We start from the raw sequence: 22,584 nt of genomic DNA on the forward strand, positions 1-22,584 counted from the left end.
CAAGAACAAAGAGCAATAAAACAATTAAAAATGTGAGGAAAATGCAGATTTATTTATTGTTTGGTGAATTATTAATTTTTATCAATATGTTCTAGGCTTCAGAGTGGTAGTAACTGTTAAACTTCAAAAGAAACATGACTGCTAACTAAACGTATCATGTTTTTGGAGGTAACATTAATCTCATAATCTATATGAATGACCTTCATGTTACAATATTTAAAAATAGAGACTTGGCCAAAACACTTAATGGGGCCACTACATTGTCAGTTATTCCATTAGGAAAAAAAAAATCTAACAAAAATCACTGCTATAAGACTGAAGCTGAAAATCCAAATAATCTTCTCCCCAAATGAGGCATCCAACTATAATACAAAACTTCTCATTAGTTGCACTCAAACCAACATTTTCAAACTTTTACATCTTAGAACCCGCCTCCCCCCCCTTTTTTTTTTGCCCCAGAGATAAAAAAAAAATAATCCGTTAACCTTGTCAAGATTATCGGTGAACTTCTGGTAATCATGTAATGGTTTACTACCCGTAAACATGATCAGTCAGCTTTCAGGATCAATTTCCCACCAAACAGGAAGGGGGGAAAAAAATCCCAAGGGCTGGGAGCAAAAGAATGCAACAAGGAAGTCTAAGACCTTCTGGCTAGTTACTTTCTTCTTATACATTCTCTCTCCACCCCACGCCACCTCTCCTCCAGTCCTAAACAGGGCCCTGTCAATGGCTAGCCACCTCTAATGAAAGCCTCATTCTGTAGTGTTCAAAGTCCAATGCAATCTGAGCCCAATTATTTTCCAAACTTTGTTTCTCATTACCACCATACAAAAACCACCAACTCAAAGTAATGAGCTACTTGCCACCCAATGAAACTGCCTTGTGATATTTTCACCTCCACATCTTTATGAAAGTTATTTTCTGCCTGGAATGTGCTCAGTTCATATGACCACAATATGTTCTGTAAAAGCTTCCTGACTTCCTAGAGAGACTTTTCCCTGCTCTGAACTTCTCAAAGACTCATTTTGTCCCCTTGCCTGCAGAGTCTCAACTTAGGCCTACCTTCATGTAGAAGGCAGATCCCAAATCAAAGGCAGGCTCTCCAAGGCCAGGGACCACATCCCACACCAGTCTCTCTCACACAATACCTGGTTAACCGTAGACCAGGGCTTCTCAAAGTATGGTGCCCAGACCAGGAATATCAGCAACTCTTGAGAACTTGTTAGAAATGTAAGTTACCAGCACCACACCTGATAAACTGAATCAAAAACTCTGAGAGTGTGTCACAGAAATAAATTTTAACAAGTGTCTCTGGTAATTCTGGTACACACTAAAGTCTGAGAACCACTGCTATAGACAATTAGTAATTACGTACTAAACTGTATTCCCAGTAATTACAAAATAAAGTTGATTATTTGTCACAAGTGTCACCAAACAGAACAAAGTGGCTAGAAAACTAGATACAAGGATATATCGTTATGCTGGGTTGGTTAAAGGATTCTACATAAGACAGCTCACCAATGATTGATGAGTTCTTACAACAAAGGCCTGGGATCCTGTCTTCCTGCCTCTATTGTGAGAGCACTGGCAAGCCCAGAAGCAATGCTAAGTAATGCTATGGACTCTAAACATACCCTTTCCAAGCAACCATGACACAGTTCTGGCCAGCCTGGGGATGGGGGCATTAAGAACCCACCTCTCATGAAATCTTAAAAGATCAAGTATGCCAACAAGCCACCCAAGCCTACACCCCTTCATCTATCTTACCAAGAAAGTTAGCACCAATTACATCAAAATGAAAACTGTTCACTTTTACAGACATTTCAAACATCCAGAAGGATAACATTTAGTAATGTTACCCAACAGTCCAACATTTTCAGCTATTTGAGGTCAATTCTGAAGCTTACTCTTGATGGCACGTTCAAAAAGGAGGCCTTAAATGAAGAGGTGTGCACTGAGTTCCAAAAAGAGCTAAAACAGAGCTAAATAGAGGTAGGATTAGAACCTAAGCCTCTCTAAAAACAATAACAACAACAACAACAAACATCTAAGCCTCTCTGCTGACCTCTGACCAATTCTTCTTCCACCACCCCAAACTGCCTATTTCCCAAGTCCCTCAGCCTTTAGTCCAAAATACCGACCCAGAGCATCAATGACCACTCTGAAATGACTTGCACTATGGTAAGGTACTCATGGATCACCATCCTTACTTAGACAGCAATATCCTGGCCCTGACCCTTTTTACTTCCAAAGAACTACAAGGGATCATCTCAAAACTTGTTTCCTTGATCATGTACACAGCCTAACCTGGGCTTCAATAAATCAGAAGGAAAAGAACAATACATCCCATAGACAATAGTGGCCTAGGCCCACTTCTGGAGAGAGGCCCCAAATCTACTTTAATGGTTCCTGTACAACTAAAAGAATGTCTTCCCCTGGAATCCTCCCGCAGGTGGCTGACAATAGAGTTCTCCCACAGCCACAAATAATATCTAACAAATAACATGTAAATTACAGAAAAAAATAAGTGCATCCCCCTGCCTCAGTCTCCTTTAAGAAGCCCCTGTCCTGGGACACCTAGGTGGCTCAGTCAGTTAAGCGTCCAACTCTTGATTTCGGCTCAGGTCATGATCTCATGGTTAGTGAGTTCGAGCCCCAAGCTGGGCCACACTGACAGTACGGAGCCTGCTTGGGATTCTCTCCCTCTCTCTCTCTCTGCCCCTACCCACTCATGCCTCGAGCTCTCTCTCTCTCTCTCCCTCTCTCTCCCCCTCAAAATAAATAAATAAACATGGGCCTCTGGGGGTTAAAAACTCAGTATACTGGACAACCTTATAGCAGTCAGTTAAGTACAGAAGGGATGTAAGAAAAAAAACTAGAGATGCATAGCAAACTGATCTTCTCTAGGGCCAAGGAAACAGGATGGCACAAGTGACTCTGGATAGATTTCTGTTGCTCTTGAAATCTAACATAACTATGACTTGAAGGCCTTTTCTCTATCCCACTCATTCTCCGAGAGTCAGAGAATTCCAGAATGCCAAGGATAGGAAACTCAAAGTTTTCAAACATGGATTCTCAAAGTCCTGATGTGCTCACAGATGTGCCTTCTGGGGTGGGCAGAGAAATACACACAAGTTTGCAAGTATATCTTCCCCTCCCCCATCATTTCTTCTTAGCCAATTTTACATAATGGGCTTAGGTTCTGTAGCCAACAATTTCTAAAAATGCTCATCTGTTCCAATTCCTTCTTCGAGTTCTAACTGCACAAGCGTCCAGAGAAAGGGTAGTAAACTGCCAGTAATCAAGGAGCAGGGACTGGGACCAGATCCAGAGTCCTAGTCAGGGCCCTCAAGATACCACCATGCTCCAGAAAATACTGACCATCTACACCCACCCTACCATCGTATCAGGCATGTGTGTACACACTCCCAATAAACACCTGCCCCTGACAACTTTTGCCCTTTAGGAAAACTCTGCCTCAGAGAGATAGTCTAGGACTTTAGGAACTGCAGTTCAGGAACTTTGGAGCCCCCCCAGACCTACATCCAGGTCGCAGTTCTGTCATTTATGTACCTGCTCTGTAACCTCAAGCAGCTTCTGCTGTTAGCTTAGCTGCTCATCTGTAAAATGATAGGGTTGATGGCAACAACCGTTCCATGTCTGTCTGAATACTACTAAATCAGATCAGATATGGAAACTGCTTAGCAAAGTAACCCTTACAGAGCAAGGGATCAATAAGTGGTTCCAATTACTACTATCCACCAATCACTTTAAAAGGGAAGCACGAACCCCTTCCCCACTTAGAAGGTAAGAGCCAAGCTAGCACCTGCGTGTGTGGGCCTAAATCTTCCTTTTATCTCTGTGCAAAGCTCTTCACACAGTCCCAACATCCCCACATTTCAAATATAGGATCAGTTACAGCATGAAGACAAAAAATAGTAACTGCTTCAACAAGAGACTCTAGAAATAAAAGCATTTCCAAAGAATCTCCTCTTACAAATGCAGACTTCAGGCACTAGACCAAAGACTGAACTGAGGGAACAGAGAACACATAACCTAAGAATACGTATAATTTTAAGGAAGAGGGGCCTGATTTGCCTGTTCACTCAAGTTAAAGAACCACAGATCAACAGGAAGGAACAATTCCTCATTTTGTTGTAAATGCAAACCTACTTTCAGTTTCCGCCAGAGAATGCCTTGCAGAGCAGCGTGGTCTTAGTCCATGATGGGGACACAAAGCCCTGACACTTGTGGCTCTGCCATACCCAGTGTGAAAAAGGGAAGCTGAGCAGCCGCAGCAAAGAGCTGAGGTCAACTCACCAGAGATGGCTTCTGAACAAAGATTCCCTGGAAGCAGAATCCTGTCCTTTACTCCAAACACAGACAAAGGGGCTAACAAAGCTAACCAGGTGTGGCTACCTTCACATGAAATGATGCTTAATTACCACTGCCAAAGAACTATTCCAGGTGAAAAGGGCTAAATAACATTGCACTGCCCTCCCCAGTTTCTAAGTGCTAAATAACTCCCTTAAGAAACTCTAAAGTTACCATTTAGTTGTGTTTCACACCAGACTCCCAATGCCAGCAACCTCAATGCTCAGTCTCAGGAAAACCACCAAGGAGGTTGAGAGTGGCCAGAAAATGAGACCAAGCCTCCCAAAGATGAATCTACAAGGTGTGATTTCACTATATGCCCAGCTTCTAGCAGCACCAACAAGACAAAATGACTTTTACAGGAAATAAAGGGGGCACCTTGCCAGCAGAGCTCCTCTTCACAGAGCCATGAAACTGTGATAGCCTCTGCTGCAGATGGAAATGAGGCAGAGCAAGCAGAAAATACCAGGGAAAGAATGAAAAAAGAGTCCAGCATTGTCCTCCCCACATCCTGCAAGGACTACAGTCACACTGAACTAGAAACTGCCCACCAGCTCCCATGGATAAAATCTAACCCAAAGGCAGCACCAAAGAGTCATTATCTCTTGAAAATCAGGCACAGATCTGAACTCCCACAAAGGCTAGCTTTCCTTCACAATCCACAATGTGACCATAATACCACCCAGCCGATTCCACTACCTTTCAGGATTTCCCCTGCCCCGTGACCTTCCTCTTCTCTCCCTTCCAATTAGTCTCAAGAACCAGTAAGGACTTCAGACCAAAAACTCTGGGGAAAACGGATTCTGGCAGAAATCTCCACTCATTTTTTTTTCTTTCAAGTTTATTTATTATTTTGAGAGAGAGAGAGAGAGAGAGAGAGAGAGAGAGAACCAGCAGTGGAGGGCAGAAAGAGAGGGAGACAGAGGATCCAAAACAAGATCCAAAGTAGCCACTGTGCTGACAACAGAGAGCCCCATTCAGGGCTCAAACTCACAAATCAGGAGATCATGACCTGAGCCAAAGTTGGACACTTAACCAACTGAGCCACCCAGGTGCCCCTCCACTCATTTTCAATGTCTTTCAAATAACTAAAATTTACTGGACAGAATTGAGAGCTTACAGAACCAATATTATTAGGGTGGCAAATGGCTATTTTAGGGACAATCATTATCTGAAGACTCACCCTCCTATAATTTTAGCACATAGAGGAAATAAACAGAAAATATTTTTTAAAACAACCTGCAAAGCTCTGGTTGCCCCAGTTCAAAAGAGTTTAAGAGACATTTAAAAATCTTAACTATGCCTAATAATGTGGCAAATGATTTTTAGTCCTTAAATGATTATTTCAAAATATTCCAGACTCATCCACACATAAAAAAACAAAAACAAAAACAACAGTAACTACAGACAGGGGTCCTTCCCCGCTCCCCTCATGATTTATCTGCACCATTCTATTCCTGTACTGCCTCCTCCTGGTTGCTCTATATCAACACCCACTTCATGCAGCCTTGAACTAGGTCTTTTCTCTTTTTTTCTTTTTTTAAATCCATGATACCCAGATCTAGGATCTGCATAGATGCAAACAGCCTCCTTCCACCAAGACCCCATCCTACCCCTCTAAGAGACTGCTCCCGGGCTCCCCAAACCGTTCTTCTTCAATCTGCCTTTTCTCCTTTGATACTCCCTCATCCAACCCCCTTGGCCCCATTTCTGTGCTCCATGTGACTCTGAGACATCACTGGATCAAAAGACACATGTTGCTTCCTTTCTACAACCTCCCTTATCTACAGAGTTACCCATGTTACTACTCACAACTTTTATGTGATCTAAGGGACAGCCATTTCCCCAAGGGAGCACACCTCCAATGGATATCATTCAGGGGGAATACACTCAATTGACCAGCATAAATCAACCTAATAGACCTTCAGGAACACATCTATGTACACATAGAACACCTACATTTCATATCATATGATTTAAATGTAGTAAGAGCAGAAAAAATTTTAATCTTGAAAATAAGACTTAAAAAGTAAACTGTCCTTTACTAAAAAGCAGTTTAATAACATGTGAGCTCTCCTTTAAAATACATTTTTAGATTAAAGTGATACATATGAAAAATAATAACAGAGAATTCTATTTTGAACACAAACTTATAAAAGGAATTTAGAAAAACTAGAGGGTATTATGCTAAGCGAAATTAATCAGAGGAAGACAGATATCATAAGACTTCACTCATATGAGGACTTTAGGATAAAACAGATGCACATAAGGGAAGGAAAAGTAATATAAAAAGGGGGGGGGGGACAAAACATAAGAGACTCTTAAATATAGAGAACAGAGGGTTGCCGGAGGGGTTGTGGGAGAGTGACTGGCTAAATGGGTAAGGGGCTTAAGGAATCTACTCCTGAAATCATTGTTGCACCATGCGCTAACTTCGATGTAAATTATAAAAAATGAATAAATTATGGGGCGCCCGGGTGGCTCAGTCGGTTGAGCGGCCGACTTCGGCACAGGTCATGATCTCACGGTCCATGGGCTCAAGCCCCGCATCGGGCTCTGTGCTGACAGCTCGGAGCCTGGAGCCTGTTTCAGATTCTGTGTCTCCCTCTCTCTGACCCTCCCCCGTTCATGCTCTGTCTCAAAAATAAATAAACGTTAAAAAAAAAATTTTTTTTTAAATAAAAAAAATTTTTTTTTAATGAATAAATTATAGAAAAAAAAAAGAAATTTAGGGAACGGGTGCCTGGGTGGCTCAGTTGGTTAAGCATCAGACTTTGGGCTCAGGTCATGACCTCACCATCTGTAGCCTGCTTCAGATTCTGTCTCCCTCTCTCTCTCTGCTCCTCCCCTGCCTGTGCTCTCTCTCTCTCTCTCCCAAAAATAAATAAACATTAAAAAAAGAAAGAAAGAAATTTAGGGAAACAAGAACTATTCAAAAAGGCTGAATCAACCATGAACTGGAGTAGTCAGTAACTGCTCAGACATCTTAAAAGATACAACCTTGTTTTGGAAGCCTGAGGCAAGAGGACTGTGCTTTCAGGATAACCTACATCTGGTAGCAGAATTAACCCACACTGGCCTAACAGCTGGGGGGGGGGGGGGGGGGGGGGGGGGGGGGGGGGGGGCAGCGTGGGGAGGGAGTGAATAGAGCAAAAGAGAAACAGAAATTTCTGCTACATGCAAATACATGTTCGTTTTTTTACCATTTCAACCCATTCTCAAACAAAACTTGATCAGCCCCAGGTCCAGCATTTAACAAGAGTGCTGAATGAATACCTGAAAAACTTCACTGAATAAAAAGTCAATCTGGCCACATAGCCACCACAAACAGCAGTACTAAGAGGTCATGGACATACCACAAACAACCTGATAGAAAATACTACAAAAAAAATGTATCACTCAGATCCAGAGTCTGTTCTCTCAGTGTCAGGATGCTGACCATACATATTATTTTCTTAACCATCCTCCCGCCTTTGTACTAGCAAAAACAGCCTCTCTGGGTCATGTTCCCAGTCTTGACTCCTCACGGGTTATAAACTTGGCAAAGGCATCCCAACTCGGTGCTCTAAATCCCAGGGCCCCAGTTTCAACTAGCAACTTTGATGCTACAGACCACCTTCAATCACCTTGCATCCACAAAGCATTTTTTTTTTAAGTAGGCTTCATGCCCAATGTGGGGCCTGAACTCATGACTGAGTTGAAGAGTCACATGCTCTACTGACTGAGCCAGCCAGGTGCCCCTCACAAAGCATATTTTTAAGAAATGTTTAGTAATGTTCACTTCATTTCTAGGCTATTTACAAATAAGTAAAAGGCATATTAAAGCTTATTTTTCATCTCCTAGGAACTCCTGGACAAGAACCTGCACACTTACCAGCAGAGGGACAGATGACCCATAATTATTTTACTGTTTTTTTAGAACCATAACTGTTTTAGAAAACAATTACTAGAATTTAGGAGGCAAAGAATCAAATTCCTCTTTTTAACCCAGATTTGTCTCCATTTATAATTTCTTCCTAATTCCTGACATAGTGGTTAACTTGAAGAGAGAGGATTCCTAGGCAATAAATACATACTCAAAATATACTATCAGACTCTAATATTACAAACTCCCCCCTACTTCATGAGTAAAAATAATTACAACTCAAATGCCTTACCATCCTTGTTAACAGCAGTGACTTTGGCTGGGTAAAAACGACAATCAGACCAGCAAGCAAGGACCTGCTCGTTTATTTGAAATTCCTAAAAAACATTAAAAAAGACAAAAAAACAAAAAACAAAAAAAAACCTGTTACCAATCCAATTTCATAGGACACACACAGTACCAGATTTCATAAGAGAAGCTGGATTGACAATAGTGGGAAGGGGAGATGGCTACTGAGACAGAGGCACTGGGAGTCACAACAAAAGGGTTAGACACAAGACTTTTCCTATCCTAGGAGGTCTGGGCAAGCATAGCACAGCACTGATGATAGTCCCTGCTCTGTCCCTGAGCCCAGGACCACTAAAAACACACCCAGTATACAAGTTAGAAGGAGGGAAGCCACCTCATCTTTAGGGGAGCAGCATTCATGCCAACCACACTTTTAAAGGATCTTTTGCCAAAGGAAGCACCCATTCAACTTTAATATTTCATACTGTTTTTCCAGCAAACAGTTTGCATTAATACAGTTTATAGAATGAATATTGAGCAATCAAACTGAACAACATAAAACAATAAATGGCAGGGGCAGGGAGGAGGGGAGAGGAGTGGTAGAACAACACACACAGAAAACAAGAGTTCAAGTTTCCTGGCCAGGGCTAAAATGAAAAACAGAATCCAGGGCTGAGGCAGATCCAAAGGCAGCATGAGTTCTACAGATGTCTCAATGCTTGTTTAAAAAACTCAAAACTTAGGGCGCCTGGCTGGCTTAGTCGGTGGAACATGTGACTCCTGATCTCAGGGTTGTGAGTTCAATCCCCATATTGGGTAGAGGGATTACTTAAAAAACTAAAATAAAATCTTTAAAAAATTCTTATAAATATTTAAAAAATTAAAACCTCAAAACGAATACTTCATCCTTCATTCTGAAATCAGTAAAAGCTCCAGGTATAGTGATAATAGGAAAAAGGAATATAGTCCAATTCCAAGTGTTTAAGACCTTTAAAAGACCTTGAAATGAGGCTCCACAGGGAATGATTGCTTAATAAATGGTCATACAACAAACCAGTTTAATAAATGATCTAAAATGGGGGGCGCCTGGGTGGCTCAGTTGGCTAAGCGTCTGACTCTTGATTTCAGCTCAGGTTATGATCTCCATTTCATGAGACTGAGCCCCCCATTGGGCTCCGCACTGATAGCACGGAGCCACTTGGGATTCTCTCTCTCCTTTCCTCTCTGCCTCTCTCCTGCTCACACCTCTCTTAGAAATAAACAAACGTTTAAAAAAAGATATTTATGGGGCACCTAGGTGGCTCAGTCGGTTAAGCGTCCAACTTCAACTGAGGTCATAATCTCACAGTTCGTGGGTTGGAGCCCTGTGTTGAGCTCTGTGCTAACAGCTCAGAACCTGGAGCCTGCTTCAGATTCTGTGTCTCCCTCTCTCTCTGCCCCTCCCCCACTTGCACATGTGTGTGTGGGGGGGTGCACACGCTCTCTCTCTCTCTCTCTCTCTCTCAAAAATGAATAAACATTAAAATATAATAATAATTTTAAAAAATAAATAAAAAATAAAAGATATTTATAAGGGCATCTGGGTGACTCAGTCAGTTAAGCATCCAACTTTAGCTCAGGTCATGATCTCACAGTCCGTGAGGTCAAGCCACGCGTTGGGCTCTGTGCTGACAGCTCAGAGCCTGGAGCCTGCTTTGGATTCTGTGTCTCCTCCCTCTCTCTCTCTCTCTCTCAAAAATAAATAAACATTAAAAAAAAATTTAGAGATATTTATAAATAAATAAATAATCAATCTAAAGGGATACAGTGGTATAAAAGAAAGAGATAAGGTCCCCATGCATCCTCAATGTTTCTCTCAATGACCTGTCACATCAATCACATCATGGAGACAATTGACAACTAGGATTCTTCAAGAACCCCAGGTGCCATGGAGATCTCAGAGTTGTAACTACAGACCTAAATAAGGATTGGTCCCCAGCTGCTACTGACTATCACACTGAACATCAAAGGCTGGAACATAAAATACCCAATGGCTGACCCAGCTCATTACAGATCTGATACTCACAGAAGATCCTTCCTCTTCATGTAAGCCCTCTTTCCTCAGCTGTATTTTCTCTAAAGGGCGTAAATAAGGACTGTCCCAGCAGAACCACTCATCATAACGATGGTTCCAACGCTTGAAATGGATGAGTACTTTTCCTTCTTCGTAGTCAATGTCTTCTATGTGAGCTGGATACCTGAGTCAGAAAAAAAAGTCAAATGCCTTTAATACCCACCCAAAATATCCAAAACAGTACTCTTCCAAACCTCTTCCCAAAGGACTAGATTACCAAAGCCTACCATGTAAAGGCTCGTGCAATTGTGTTAAATCACAAATTATGGAGGCTAACAGACTTGGGGTTCAAATCCCAACCTGGATATTCCTTAGTTTATGAACTATTAACCTGACCTTTCAGACCTGAGTTCTGTCATGTAGAGTGGAGGAAGGATACCCAGCACAGTGGGTTATAAGGCAAGTTAAACAAGTTGACATACACACAAGACCAAAACACAAAGGAGGCAGGAAGCAAACATTTAACTTGATTACACTTTACATATGCCAATAAATTAGAATGACCATGCAACCCAGATTGTATTAGATAGCTTCAATTTAAGAATTTTGTAGGGGCGCCTGGGTGGCTTGGTCGGTTAAGCGTCCGACTTCAGCTCAGGTCATGATCTCACGGTCCGTGGGTTCGAGCCCCGCGTCGGGCTCTGTGCTGACAGCTCAGAGCCTGGAGCCTGTTTCAGATTCTGTGTCTCCCTCTCTCTCTCTGCCCCTCCCCTGTTCATGCTCTGTCTCTCTCTGTCTCAAAAGTAAATAAACGTTAAAAAAAAAATTTAAAAAAAAAAAAAAAAAAAAAAAAAGAAAAAAAAGAATTTTGTAATCCATATAGTAGCATACCATGCAGCTGTTAAAAAAAAAAAAATCCTATGTTATGATACGGAAAGCTCTCTCAAGATGAACTATTAAATGAAAAGAACAAGGTGCAGAACATTGTGTAAACAACTGTTTATTTTCTTTAAGATGAAAAAGTATATTCATATATGTTTAACTATGCATAAAAATATCTTACATAAGAAACTAACAATGGTTACATAAAGAAGTACGGTCACTTCAAAAGATGGGCTCTTTCAATCTCCATTTCTTCTAGACTGAGAGTTGGAAAAACCAACTGCATTTCCCTGACTCCCCAACAATTGGCAGTCAAGGTCATGGAGACCTATGGGTTTAGAGGCAACTGTAGTGGCCAAACCCCAGGGCTCCAGTGAAGGACCTCTCAAACTTTCATGGAATGCAAATCATCAGAGGATCCTGTTGAAATGTAGATTTTGATTCAGCAGATGAAGTTAGGGCCTAAGAGCTTTAAACAATCTGGTGATACTGATGTACTGGTCTGCATAAGCAAGGATCTAATGTCTAGTTACCAGCTTCTTAAGTATCAAGCAGCAGTGTTGAGGGTGGTGGTGGCAGTGGGCCAGTGGCAGCAGTAACTTCCTGACCTCCAGAACACAGCTCCGGGCTGGGTCCTTCAAATTGATACTTAAGGGCAGCAACCTTGAGTCCCACTCCTCCAACCCTTCCAACAATTTTCTAAGTACCCAATTTCTTGTGTTAAATCCTTTTGTGGTTAAAGTATCCAAAGTGGTTTTGTTTCCAGCATTGAAACCTAACTGACACAACAGGGGAACTGAGTATTGGGGGAGGGGAGGGACAAAAGTGGGAGACAGAATTTTTGTAGCATGCCTTTTAATATTTTTTTTTCAACCATATTATTATACTGCTCATTCCAAAAATAAATGGTTAAAAATAAATAATATTGTTCCTTAAATACACTTGTATTAATCAGATTGCTATTCTAGATTGAGAAAGTTTAGATTCTACCTGCCTGCCTTATATCCAGCACCTAGTACCCCGCTATCCTAACAAACATGTGCTACCTAAATAAACAGGCCTGCTTCCTTCTGTCTGAATACTATGTCCTCTTCAATCCTACACCAGTAACCTCTAAGGCAGTTTGTTTGCCGTTAACCTATCACAGTAGGTTGCAGACACTGGGCATTCAATAAATGTTCAGCAAATGAATTCTGCTCTCCCTAGTCTTCCCAAAGGTCAAGTGTCCTGTCAATTCTTCAGTCCCAAAGCTCCAGACTCCAGCTACCCATTCCAATTTCAGTCACTCTCCAAGTTCAGGCTCCCATCACTTCATGTGGGTATTTTTCACACAGGACTGATAAAATTCTGAATGGTACTAAACATACATCAATTCCCCAAAAAATGTTAACAGAATAAACAGCCCTGAACCTAGTCTCCCTACTCTGATACAACTGACATACAGCTGCTACAAACAGAAGATATCTTGACAGCAGACTAGCTAACTATACAATGTGATGAACTGTGAAATACAACTGTAGAAAACAAAAGGATTCCCTAAATCTATTCCTTTCCATAAAGCAGAGAGAAGGACATGGACATCTCAATCATATTCCTTTTGCCCTCTCATCTGTACAGCCTACCAGAGACTAGGGAGCCTCCCTAAAATAACACAAGCTGGCCTAACGCACTCCTATTCAAAAGCTCTTGCTTTAATGGTTTACTATCTCTAGCAGTAGTTTTCAAACACAAGGCTTTGGACCAATGCATGGAATTAATTTCTCACAGAACTAAATTTATTTAATTTGCAGAACTTTTCTTTATACTAAAATCACATTCTTTCTAAATTTTTGGTGTGTAAATATACTTTTTAAATTAAAACAGTGGTAACTGTTGGTCTCTTACTAATATTATGTAGCCATTTAAAAGAGTATGTCAGCCTTCTATGTACTGATTTTAAGAGATCTCTAAGAAAAGTGGGGAAAAAACCCAACAACTAAAGGTGCAAAGTGTACTGAATGCACTACCATTTATTTGGGAGAGGAGAGAGAGCCAATACATTCATACCTGTTTTTAAATGCGTGGGCTATCTCTGGAAGGATGATCAAGCAACCCGGTTTGCCTCTTGGGAAGGGAACTGGATAGTTAAGGAACTGGAGAGGAAGTATGAGACTTATTTTATTCAATATATATCTTTTTGTATGTTTTGAATGTTGTACCATGAGCATGTACCAACTATAAAGATTATATAACTAAATACTTATTTTAAATATCCTTATTTGGCAAAATAAAAAGTGTAACCTCAGGACAAATCCCAAATTATTTTGAATTTGGTCAGTACCTTCTAAAAGTCTGGTAAGTCCAGATCCACAGATCAACTCCAAATTCCTAGGCTAGCAACTCCAATGCACATGCTCGGGAGCCTGAAGAAGGTCTTCTAGGCCCTTGGCTACTCTAAAGCCCTTCCTTGCTCAAAAAACTTTACAGGGCACAGGCATCCTACTGTCTGCAGTACATAAACTACATAAACCTCACCAAGAGGATCAATAGTAACAACGGGGTCAACAAGGTTTCCTAAGGAGAAGGCAGTTTTCCCCTACTTTTCTAAAGTGTGACAAGGATGAGAGGCACTCACTGAGAATGGGGAAACCCAACTGCATTTCAAAGAACAGAGAAGACTTGGTGGATCAAAATTGCTGGTTGCCTTGGAAACAGCTCAGCTTCATCAGTCAACAGAACTTTATTAAGTGACTTTGACCTGCCCAGTCAATTCCAGGTCTTGAAAGGGATTATAAGACGTAAGTGTTCTGGCTCCTGTCCTTGAGGAGAATCAGACACATGAACCAATTAAGTTTTAACACTATTAAGTGAAACTACATGAAATTACTGATAATCAACTACTTTTTACCTACAAAACAGTAATTGTACTAGTGCAACCTAAATATCTGGATAACCACAGGGGGAGCTAGAGAAGATGTGACAAGGTTAACAAAAGAGAAGTTGTGAACAGACTGTGTATAGACAGGAAAGAGGAGCAAGAATTTCCTGCTTCAACATGTAACTAACAGTCACTGATGAGACTCTAGTTTACAAAGTAACACTGCAGCTGGGAGTCACATTTCTAATGGAAATATTAGCCAGAAAGGAACAGATATTGAACACTAAACTGATAACAAAAGTTAGCTCTAGGGAAGGTCGAACAGGTATTAGAAATGGTCAAGAGACTTTTGCCTTTAGTTTGAATTTTTACAAAGATTTAGTTACATAATACTTGTGCATATAAAAATAAATACCTTTAAATTAAAAGTTTTGAGTATTTAATGGGCAGATTATCAACCAACAGCTTTGTGGTTATTGGATTTATATGTATGCTGCTTGGCACATCCACAAAATAGAATATGATGCAGCTATAAAACAAAAGACAGAAAGTGAGAAACCATACCCTATGAATTGATACAGAAAGATTTCCAAGACATATTAACTTTAAAAAAGGCAAGCTACAGGGGGACCTGGGTGGCTCAATCGGTTAAGCCTCCAACTCTTGATTTCAGCCCAGGTCGTGATTTCATGGCTCATGGGATCTAGCCCCACAGAGCCTGCATGCTGATGGCACACTGCATGCTGATGGCAGCACAGAGCCTGCTTGGGATTCTCTCTCTTCCCCTCTATCTGTCCCTCTCCTGCTCAAATGTACATGCACTCTCTGGCTCTCAAAATCAAATTAAAAAAAAAAAAAAAAAAAAAAGGCAAGCTACTGAATAGTGCATATCTTATAATACTTTCTGTGTTACGTTGTGTATTTAAATAAAGAAACACTGGTAGGATGGACAGAAACTAATAAACTGGTTACCTATAGAGAACAGAGCAGGTATAGGATGAAGAAGTAGAAGCAGCACTCTCACTGTATACTTTCTTATTCTGTTTTGATTTCTGAACCTACTCAAACTCTCACTAATGGATTATCAATTAATTGCCTTGCATTTCACAGGTAGACTACCATATCCTATCCAAATTATGATTATAATAATTTGTATTATCAGTATAATACTGATACTACCATTTATTTTTCTTGCATTATGACACTGATTAGTGCTTCTAAGATGATGTTGAAAATTAGCAGATAGTTGGCATCCTTCTCTTTTAATGAAAATATCTCCAATGTTTCATCATTAAGTGTGAAGTCTGTAGAGTTTTCTAATTAATGCCTTTAATGTGAAGTTTTCCTCATACTTACTTACCAAGGATTCAAGAATAAATTTTGACCAAATGTCCATCAATGGATGAATGGATAAAGATGTGGTATGTATGTATGTGTACACACACACACACACACACACACACAAAACGCAGTATTACTCGGCAATCAAAAAGAATGAAATCTTGCCATTTGCAACTGCATTGACGAAACTAGAGTATTATGCTAAGAGAAATTAGTCAGAGGAAGACAAATATCATATGACTTCACTCATAAGAGGACTTTAAGATACAAAACAGATAAACATAAGAGAAGTGAAGCAAAAATAATATAAAAACAGGGAGGGGGACAAAACATAAGAGACTCTTAAATATGGAGAACAGAAGGTTACTGGAGGGGTTGTGGGAAGGGGGTGGGCTAAATGCGTAAGGGGCATTAAGGAATCTACTCCTGAAATCACTGTTGCACTATATGCTCACTAACTTGGATGTAAATTTAAAAAATACATTTTTTAAAAAAGAATAAATTTTGAGACTTCTCAGTCTTTGTCAAGATGATTGTACAACTTTTCTCTTTTACTCTATGAATAAAATGAAATAACAGATTTCCTAAGTTTAAGTTATCATTACCCTATAAAATAAATCATATTTGGTTGTGTGTGCCATTCATTTAGTAAGTGTCTATTGGGAGTTCTAGTATTTTACTGACAAGTTTTGTGTCTCTTTTATAAGTAGGACTTGTCCAAGTTTCCTTGTATTATGTCCTTCCTGCCCAATTTCAGGATTAGGCTATGCTAAGCTCAAAGAAAGGACTTGAAAGCTTGATTTCATTTTCTATGAAACTGCCTAGTCTGAGACTTTTTCACAAGACAATTCTTTATCGACCTTTTCCATCACTTCTATGATTATTAATCCGGTCATGCTTTCTACCTCTTCTTGAGTTAATTTTGCCTAAGAGAGTTTGAAATGATCATCGGATATAATTTAATTGTTCAATAGTTTTCCTTTAAAGAAAAGGCTCAGAAGACTCAATAAAAACATTTCAGACTCAAGTCACAAACAGGATTTTTAATTTTTTTTTTTTTAATGTTTATTTACTTTTGAGACAATGCGAGAGACAGAGTGCAAGCAGCAGAGGGGCAGACACAGAATCTGAAGCGGGCTCCAGGCTCTGAGCTATCAGCCCAGAGCCCGACGTGGGGCTCGAACTCACGAACCATGAGACCATGACCTGAGCCAAAGTCGGACTCTCAACTGACTGAGCCACTCAGGCGCCCCACAAACAGGATTTTTAAATGGCAAATACGAACACTAGATGCTAAGCACTTTATAAGGCAGAAATTATGCCCTATCAATTCCATTATTCAACATACATTCCTAAATTTGTATTCTGAGACAAACAGCTAGGTTGTGGAGATACAAAATAGATGACCAAGCATTAGGGCTTCTATAGTGCCAAGGGCCCAAAAAGAAGTATGGTGGGCTCCTCTGCCTCCCTACAAAGAGACCAAGAATATTCTTGATCTCTGGAAGGAAAAGAGTAAAGTAGTAATAAGCCTAGAATTATCTGGCCTACCTATACCTATACCCTATAACCAGAACCAGACAGAAGAAAGACAGTATTTCTTATAGCATACCTGGGCTGGAGACTGAGTTTCTACATGCTCTCCCCTACCCCTCTTCTAAAGCACCTGAGTGGACCCTTCTTTTTTTTTCTTTTCTTGTAAGGATTTTTTATTTTTATGTAATCTACACCCAATGCCTATGCATTCAATAAATGTTCATCAAATGTACTTTTTAAAAATATTTTATTTTTGAACAATCCACACTCAACACAGGGCTCGAACTCACAGCCCCAAGATCAAAAGTCACATGCTCCACCAACTGAGCCAGCCAGGTGCCCCCAAATGTACTTTTTAAAAAGATTTGAACATGAATACCTAGAGCCACAAAACAGCAATAGGAATATATACACAGGGGCACCTGGGTGACTCAGTCAGTTGGACATCCAACTTCTGCGCAGGTCATGATCTTCCAGTCCGTGGGTTTGAGCCCTGCATCGGGCTCTGTTGACAGCTCCGCCTGGAGCCTGCTTTGGATTCTGTGTCTCCCTTCCCCTGCTCTCTCTCTCTCTCTGTCTCTCTCTGTTTCTGACTCTGTCTCTCTCTCAAAAATTAATAAACATTTTTTAAAAAAGGAATATATACACAAAGCAAGGTGAATCATCAAAATAAACCAATGATATCCATGTTGCAAATGTCAAAAAGACAAACAGACCCCAGCATAACAACTGTCAAATTGGAGGGGATTTATGCACAAGTGCTATGATCACCATGACAAAATTAGTTACAAAATAGCTCTCTACCAAAGCCAAACAAATACTGAAAACTCATACTTACCTAGAATTCAACTTAGAAAAGACAGATAACATAAGTTTCATAGTAAATTAGGTTACTATGGTGACTTTATTTTAGGCAAGGGACATAACTATTCACTAAGTCAACCAAGCCACAGAACACCAGTGTAGCCAAACAAATATAAAGGGACAAGGAAAATTGACCAAAAAAAAGGGGAGGGGGGGACGGAAATTCATCAATTCAACAGACATTTTCTGAATACCTACTCTGGGCCAGGAAGTATGCCAGGGTTTGGAAATACAGAGTCAAATCTATGAAGATGTGTGATCATAGCAGCTGGCAAAGGAAGACAGACTCTATGTTATAAAACACTGGGCCTTTCATTTCCTCAGACATACCACATACCTTCCCATACCCAGTGTGCTCCTTTTACTTGAAACATTTCTCCCTGCCTACTTACTCTTCCTAGGCAACAGCCTAACATTCCTACAGCATTGGAGTCCCTAACTACCATATCTCAAGTAGCTCCCATCTCCTTCCAGTCTATGTCAGTTTCCCATTTGCTTCCTTCATAGCATTTACCCCAATGTATAATTATTTCATGTGTTTCTCCATTTACTTGCTTATGTTTATGGTCTAATTCCCTAAGAGACTACAGAAAACCATAAAGTATCTGTTTCGTAGTCACTACAGTATCCTCAGGGAAATAAACCTGTCTATACGCCAAAGTAATTATAATGAAGTGCAACAACAGAAGACTACTTAAGGTTAAGCATGGTGCAGAGGAGCAAAAGACCAGTTCTAGGACCAGAGGGAAATTAAGAGGCCAAGGAAGAAGGAGAGAGGTCAAGACAATGCTAGTGAAGAGGAGACACTCGATTTCAATTCTGAAAGATGAAGAGGCATTTTCCAGGTGATCAAGGAGGCAGTGAGGCTAGCGAGTATTTCTGGGTATAGTATGAGTAAATCAGCATAGGTACAGAGGAATGGAAGCACAAAAGAGGACAAAGTAGTGCAGAAAACTGAAAGTGACAAAGGAAACAGAAAACTATGCAGAGAGCTGCACAGGAACCATATGGATTCCATAGCTCTTGAAAGGACGGGCAGCTGGGCCGTAAGTGACTGTTTCCCAATAGCAGCCCATAGACCACAGGGTGCTGGTGAACAGAGTTAGTGGTCCACAAAGTCTCCATGAAGAATGTTTTGCTGTGCTTTTCCATAATCTAGACCATCTTTTTTTTTTTTTTTTTTTTAATGTTTATTTATTTTTGAGACAGAGAGAGACAGAGCATGAACGGGGGAGGGTCACAGAGAGAAGGAGACACAGAATCTGAAACAGGCTCCAGGCTCTGAGCTGTCAGCACAGAGCCTGACGCGGGGCTCGAACCCACGAACCGCGAGATCATGACCTGAGCCGAAGTCGGACGCCCAACCGACTGAGCCACCCAGGCGCCCCTAGACCATCTTTATCAGAGCTAATGTAGTAGCATTTTGCTCCAATGCTACCAAAAGTGGGATCCATAAATAGTATACAGGTCAGAGGCACCAGTCCTATTTTTGAGTTTGAGAAACACTGCTCTAAGCTAACAGATAAGTCAACCTACTCTAGAGCTCCACCAAGGTAAGGAGAGGACTCTGGGAGAGTGAAGCTCACACCAAATGAGAGAGAATAATGCCATGTACATGTCCAGAAAGGCAGAGAACAGTGCAGATCTAACACAGGGAGACAATATTTGGTTTGTCCACAGTAAATGACTTCAAATCCCAGAAGGCCTGCTGCTCAGTCCTATGAGTGAAATTAAGCTGCCCAACCCTACACACTGTGCACATGCTTAAATTAGAGCAGCTAGACAGTGCTTGGCAGGAATCTATTTGGTCCCCCCACACACACACCAGAAATACAAACTGAAGAAACATTACAGGGTGTGGGGGTAGGGGAGAGGACCAGAAAGGATAAAAATTTCCCTCTGAGTTCCCACTCCAACTGGTCAGCACTCACTAACATGGCTATTAATAACAGATGTGTGTCACTTACTGTGGGGGTTATAACTGCTATTACATAAGGTATCTCACTGGATCTTTACCACAATTTCATGAGCACTTAAGCAGTTGTCATTATCACTGCACGCATTTTACATATATGGAAATTAAGACTCAAAACAGTGACTAGGAGGGGCGCCTGGGTGGCTTAGTTGGTTAAGCCAATAAATGTTTATTTATTTTTGAGAGAGAGAGAGAGCGAGCATGAATAGGGGAGGGGCAGAGAGAGAGGGAAACACAGAATCCAAGGCAGCCTCCAGGCTTTGAGCTGTCAGCACAGAGCCCAACATGACGCTTCAACTCACAAACTGAGAGATCATGACCTGAGCTGAGGTCAGATGCTTAACCACCCGAGCCACCCAGGCGCCCCAGCATCCCCCTCTTGATCTCAGCTCAGGTCATGATGTCACAGTTTGTGAGTTCAAGCCCCGAGTTGGTCTGTGCTGACAGTGCAGAGCCTGCTTGGAATTCTGTCTCTCCCTCTCTCTTCCCCTCCCCTGCTCACTCGCTCGCTCTCTCCCTCTCTTTCAAAATAAGTAAACTTTTAAAAAAAGGAAAAAAAAAGAGGGACTAGGAAGAGGTGTAACCAAGATCAGTATCCAGATCTTCCGACTAAGTCAGTGAGGACTTCTCTTAATTTGACTTCACGTGTAAATATCCTTGCAGTGACACAGGTCCATAAAAATGTCTTTTGTCTTGGCCATCCAATAATCTACCTGATGGTTAGCTCAAAATTTGCCTAAACTTTCCTGCAGGGGTTGGGCATTCAGGCTGCTTCCATATTCTTACTATATATATAAACAGCTTTCTGAGGTGCTTTAGATGGCTCAGTTAGTTAAGCATCCAACTTTGGCTCAGGTCATGATCTTGTGGTTTGTGAGTTCAAGCCTCCCATAGGGCTCCCTACTGTCAGCACAGAGCCCACTTCATATGCTCTGTCCCCCTCCCTCTCTGCCCCTCCCCCACTGGCATGCATGTGCACTTTCTCCCAAAAATAAATAAGCATTTAAAAAAAAATTGGGGCGCCTGGGTGGCTCAGTCGGTTAAGCGGCCGACTTCAGCTCAGGTCATGATCTTGCGGTCCGTGAGTTCGAGCCCCGCGTCGGGCTCTGTGCTGACCGCTCAGAGCCTGGAGCCTGTTTCAGATTCTGTGTCTCCCTCTCTCTCTCTGACCCTCCCCCATTCATGCTCTGTCTCTCTCTGTCTCAAAAATAAACGTTAAAAAAAATTAATTAATTAATTAATTAAATTAAAATAAATAAATAATCACCCTTTCTGCAAATATACAGCACGCATTTACTTCAAGAATCAGAGTGTGCCTTTATTCTTGGCTCTGTGCACGACACCAGAAGCAAAAGAGTTCTATGCACAAAAGTAACATTCTAAGCCATCCCCAGCCTTTGCTGGAGAGAGGATGGAAATGGAAGTTGTATTTAGTGAAAAACAAAAGGCTGACTATTAAGCTGCAGAAAAACTGTACTGTTTTGGATGCCTTAACTCTTTCCCTACTCCTTCATTACTTCCATTAATCAACATCTGACACTTCTAACTCCGGAAGTGTCTTGAATTCATCTCCCCTCTCCATCCGAATCATTCCTCACCAGCAACAGTTGAACAGTCAGTGCGTCCAAGCAACCTATGCCCCTCTATCAGCACTGGCAAAGGGCCTGATACAGCGACACTCGGTAAATATTTGGTAACTGAATAAACATCACTATTTTTCTGTTCCTAAGAAGAATCTATGTCTCTCTCTCTTGCTTAACATTTTCCTTTCTTCGCCCAATCTCCGAGCACTCCTGATGTGTTCCCTGGCCAGATTCTGAGAACACATATTTCTTGAGCCCTGAATACTTTTGCTCACATCGTTCCTTCTGCCTGCTGTCACCTTCACTCTCACCCTGGAAATCCTATCCTTTGATGTCACTTCCTTCCAACTCCCTGGCCTCTTCTCCCCCTCCATCAGACCTGCCTGGATAAACCCTAAACCTAGGTAAATCAGATTCTCCACATTCTCCACCCAGGCAGCTGATTAGGGCTAGAGAACGTACTCAACATGCTAATGGGTCTCATTTGAAATGCAAGACCACCAAAGGCGGTCTCCTTGGATACGGAGCAGGCAGTATGACTCAGTGTGGGGAAAAAGCGTCTTCTAAGGTGCCCAACAGGTCTGTATCTTGATCTGGGTGGTGGTTATACACGTGTATCCATGTATAAAAGTTCATCAAGCTACACACTTAAGATCTGTGCACTCTAATATAAATTATACTTCAAGAAAAAGTTTTTTTAAATGGAGTGCCTGGTTGGCTCAGTCAGTTGAGTGTGCAACTTTTTTTTTTTTTTTTAATGTTTATTTATTTATTTTGAGACAGAGAGAACACAGGGGAGCGGCAGAGAGAGGGAGAGAGAGAATCCCAAGCAGGCTCCATGCGGACAGTGCAGAGCCCGATGCAGGGATCGAACCCATGAACCACAGGGCTCGGACGCACAAACTGTGAGATCAATCCTGAGCTGAAATCTAGAGTCAGACGCTTAACCGACTTGAGCCACCCAGG

General features: G+C 41.3%; 1 protein-coding gene across 4 annotated transcripts in view; it reads right to left on the reverse strand.

Moving 5' to 3' along the window:
• The window catches only part of PHF20 (PHD finger protein 20), a 171,277-nt gene that overhangs the window by 81,477 nt on the left and 67,216 nt on the right, over positions 1–22,584 (reverse strand). For all 4 annotated transcript variants that reach the window (XM_042931062.1, XM_042931060.1, XM_042931059.1 and 1 more), the window contains exons 3-4: positions 10,593–10,764; positions 8,532–8,616 (exon numbers count right to left, since the gene is read on the reverse strand). In XM_042931062.1, coding sequence (XP_042786996.1) covers positions 8,532–8,616; positions 10,593–10,764 — 257 coding nt within the window. The remainder of the gene's footprint in view (positions 1–8,531; positions 8,617–10,592; positions 10,765–22,584) is intronic.

This window comes from Panthera leo, chromosome A3 (assembly GCF_018350215.1).
Source record: "Panthera leo isolate Ple1 chromosome A3, P.leo_Ple1_pat1.1, whole genome shotgun sequence".
Taxonomy (NCBI): domain Eukaryota; kingdom Metazoa; phylum Chordata; class Mammalia; order Carnivora; family Felidae; genus Panthera; species Panthera leo.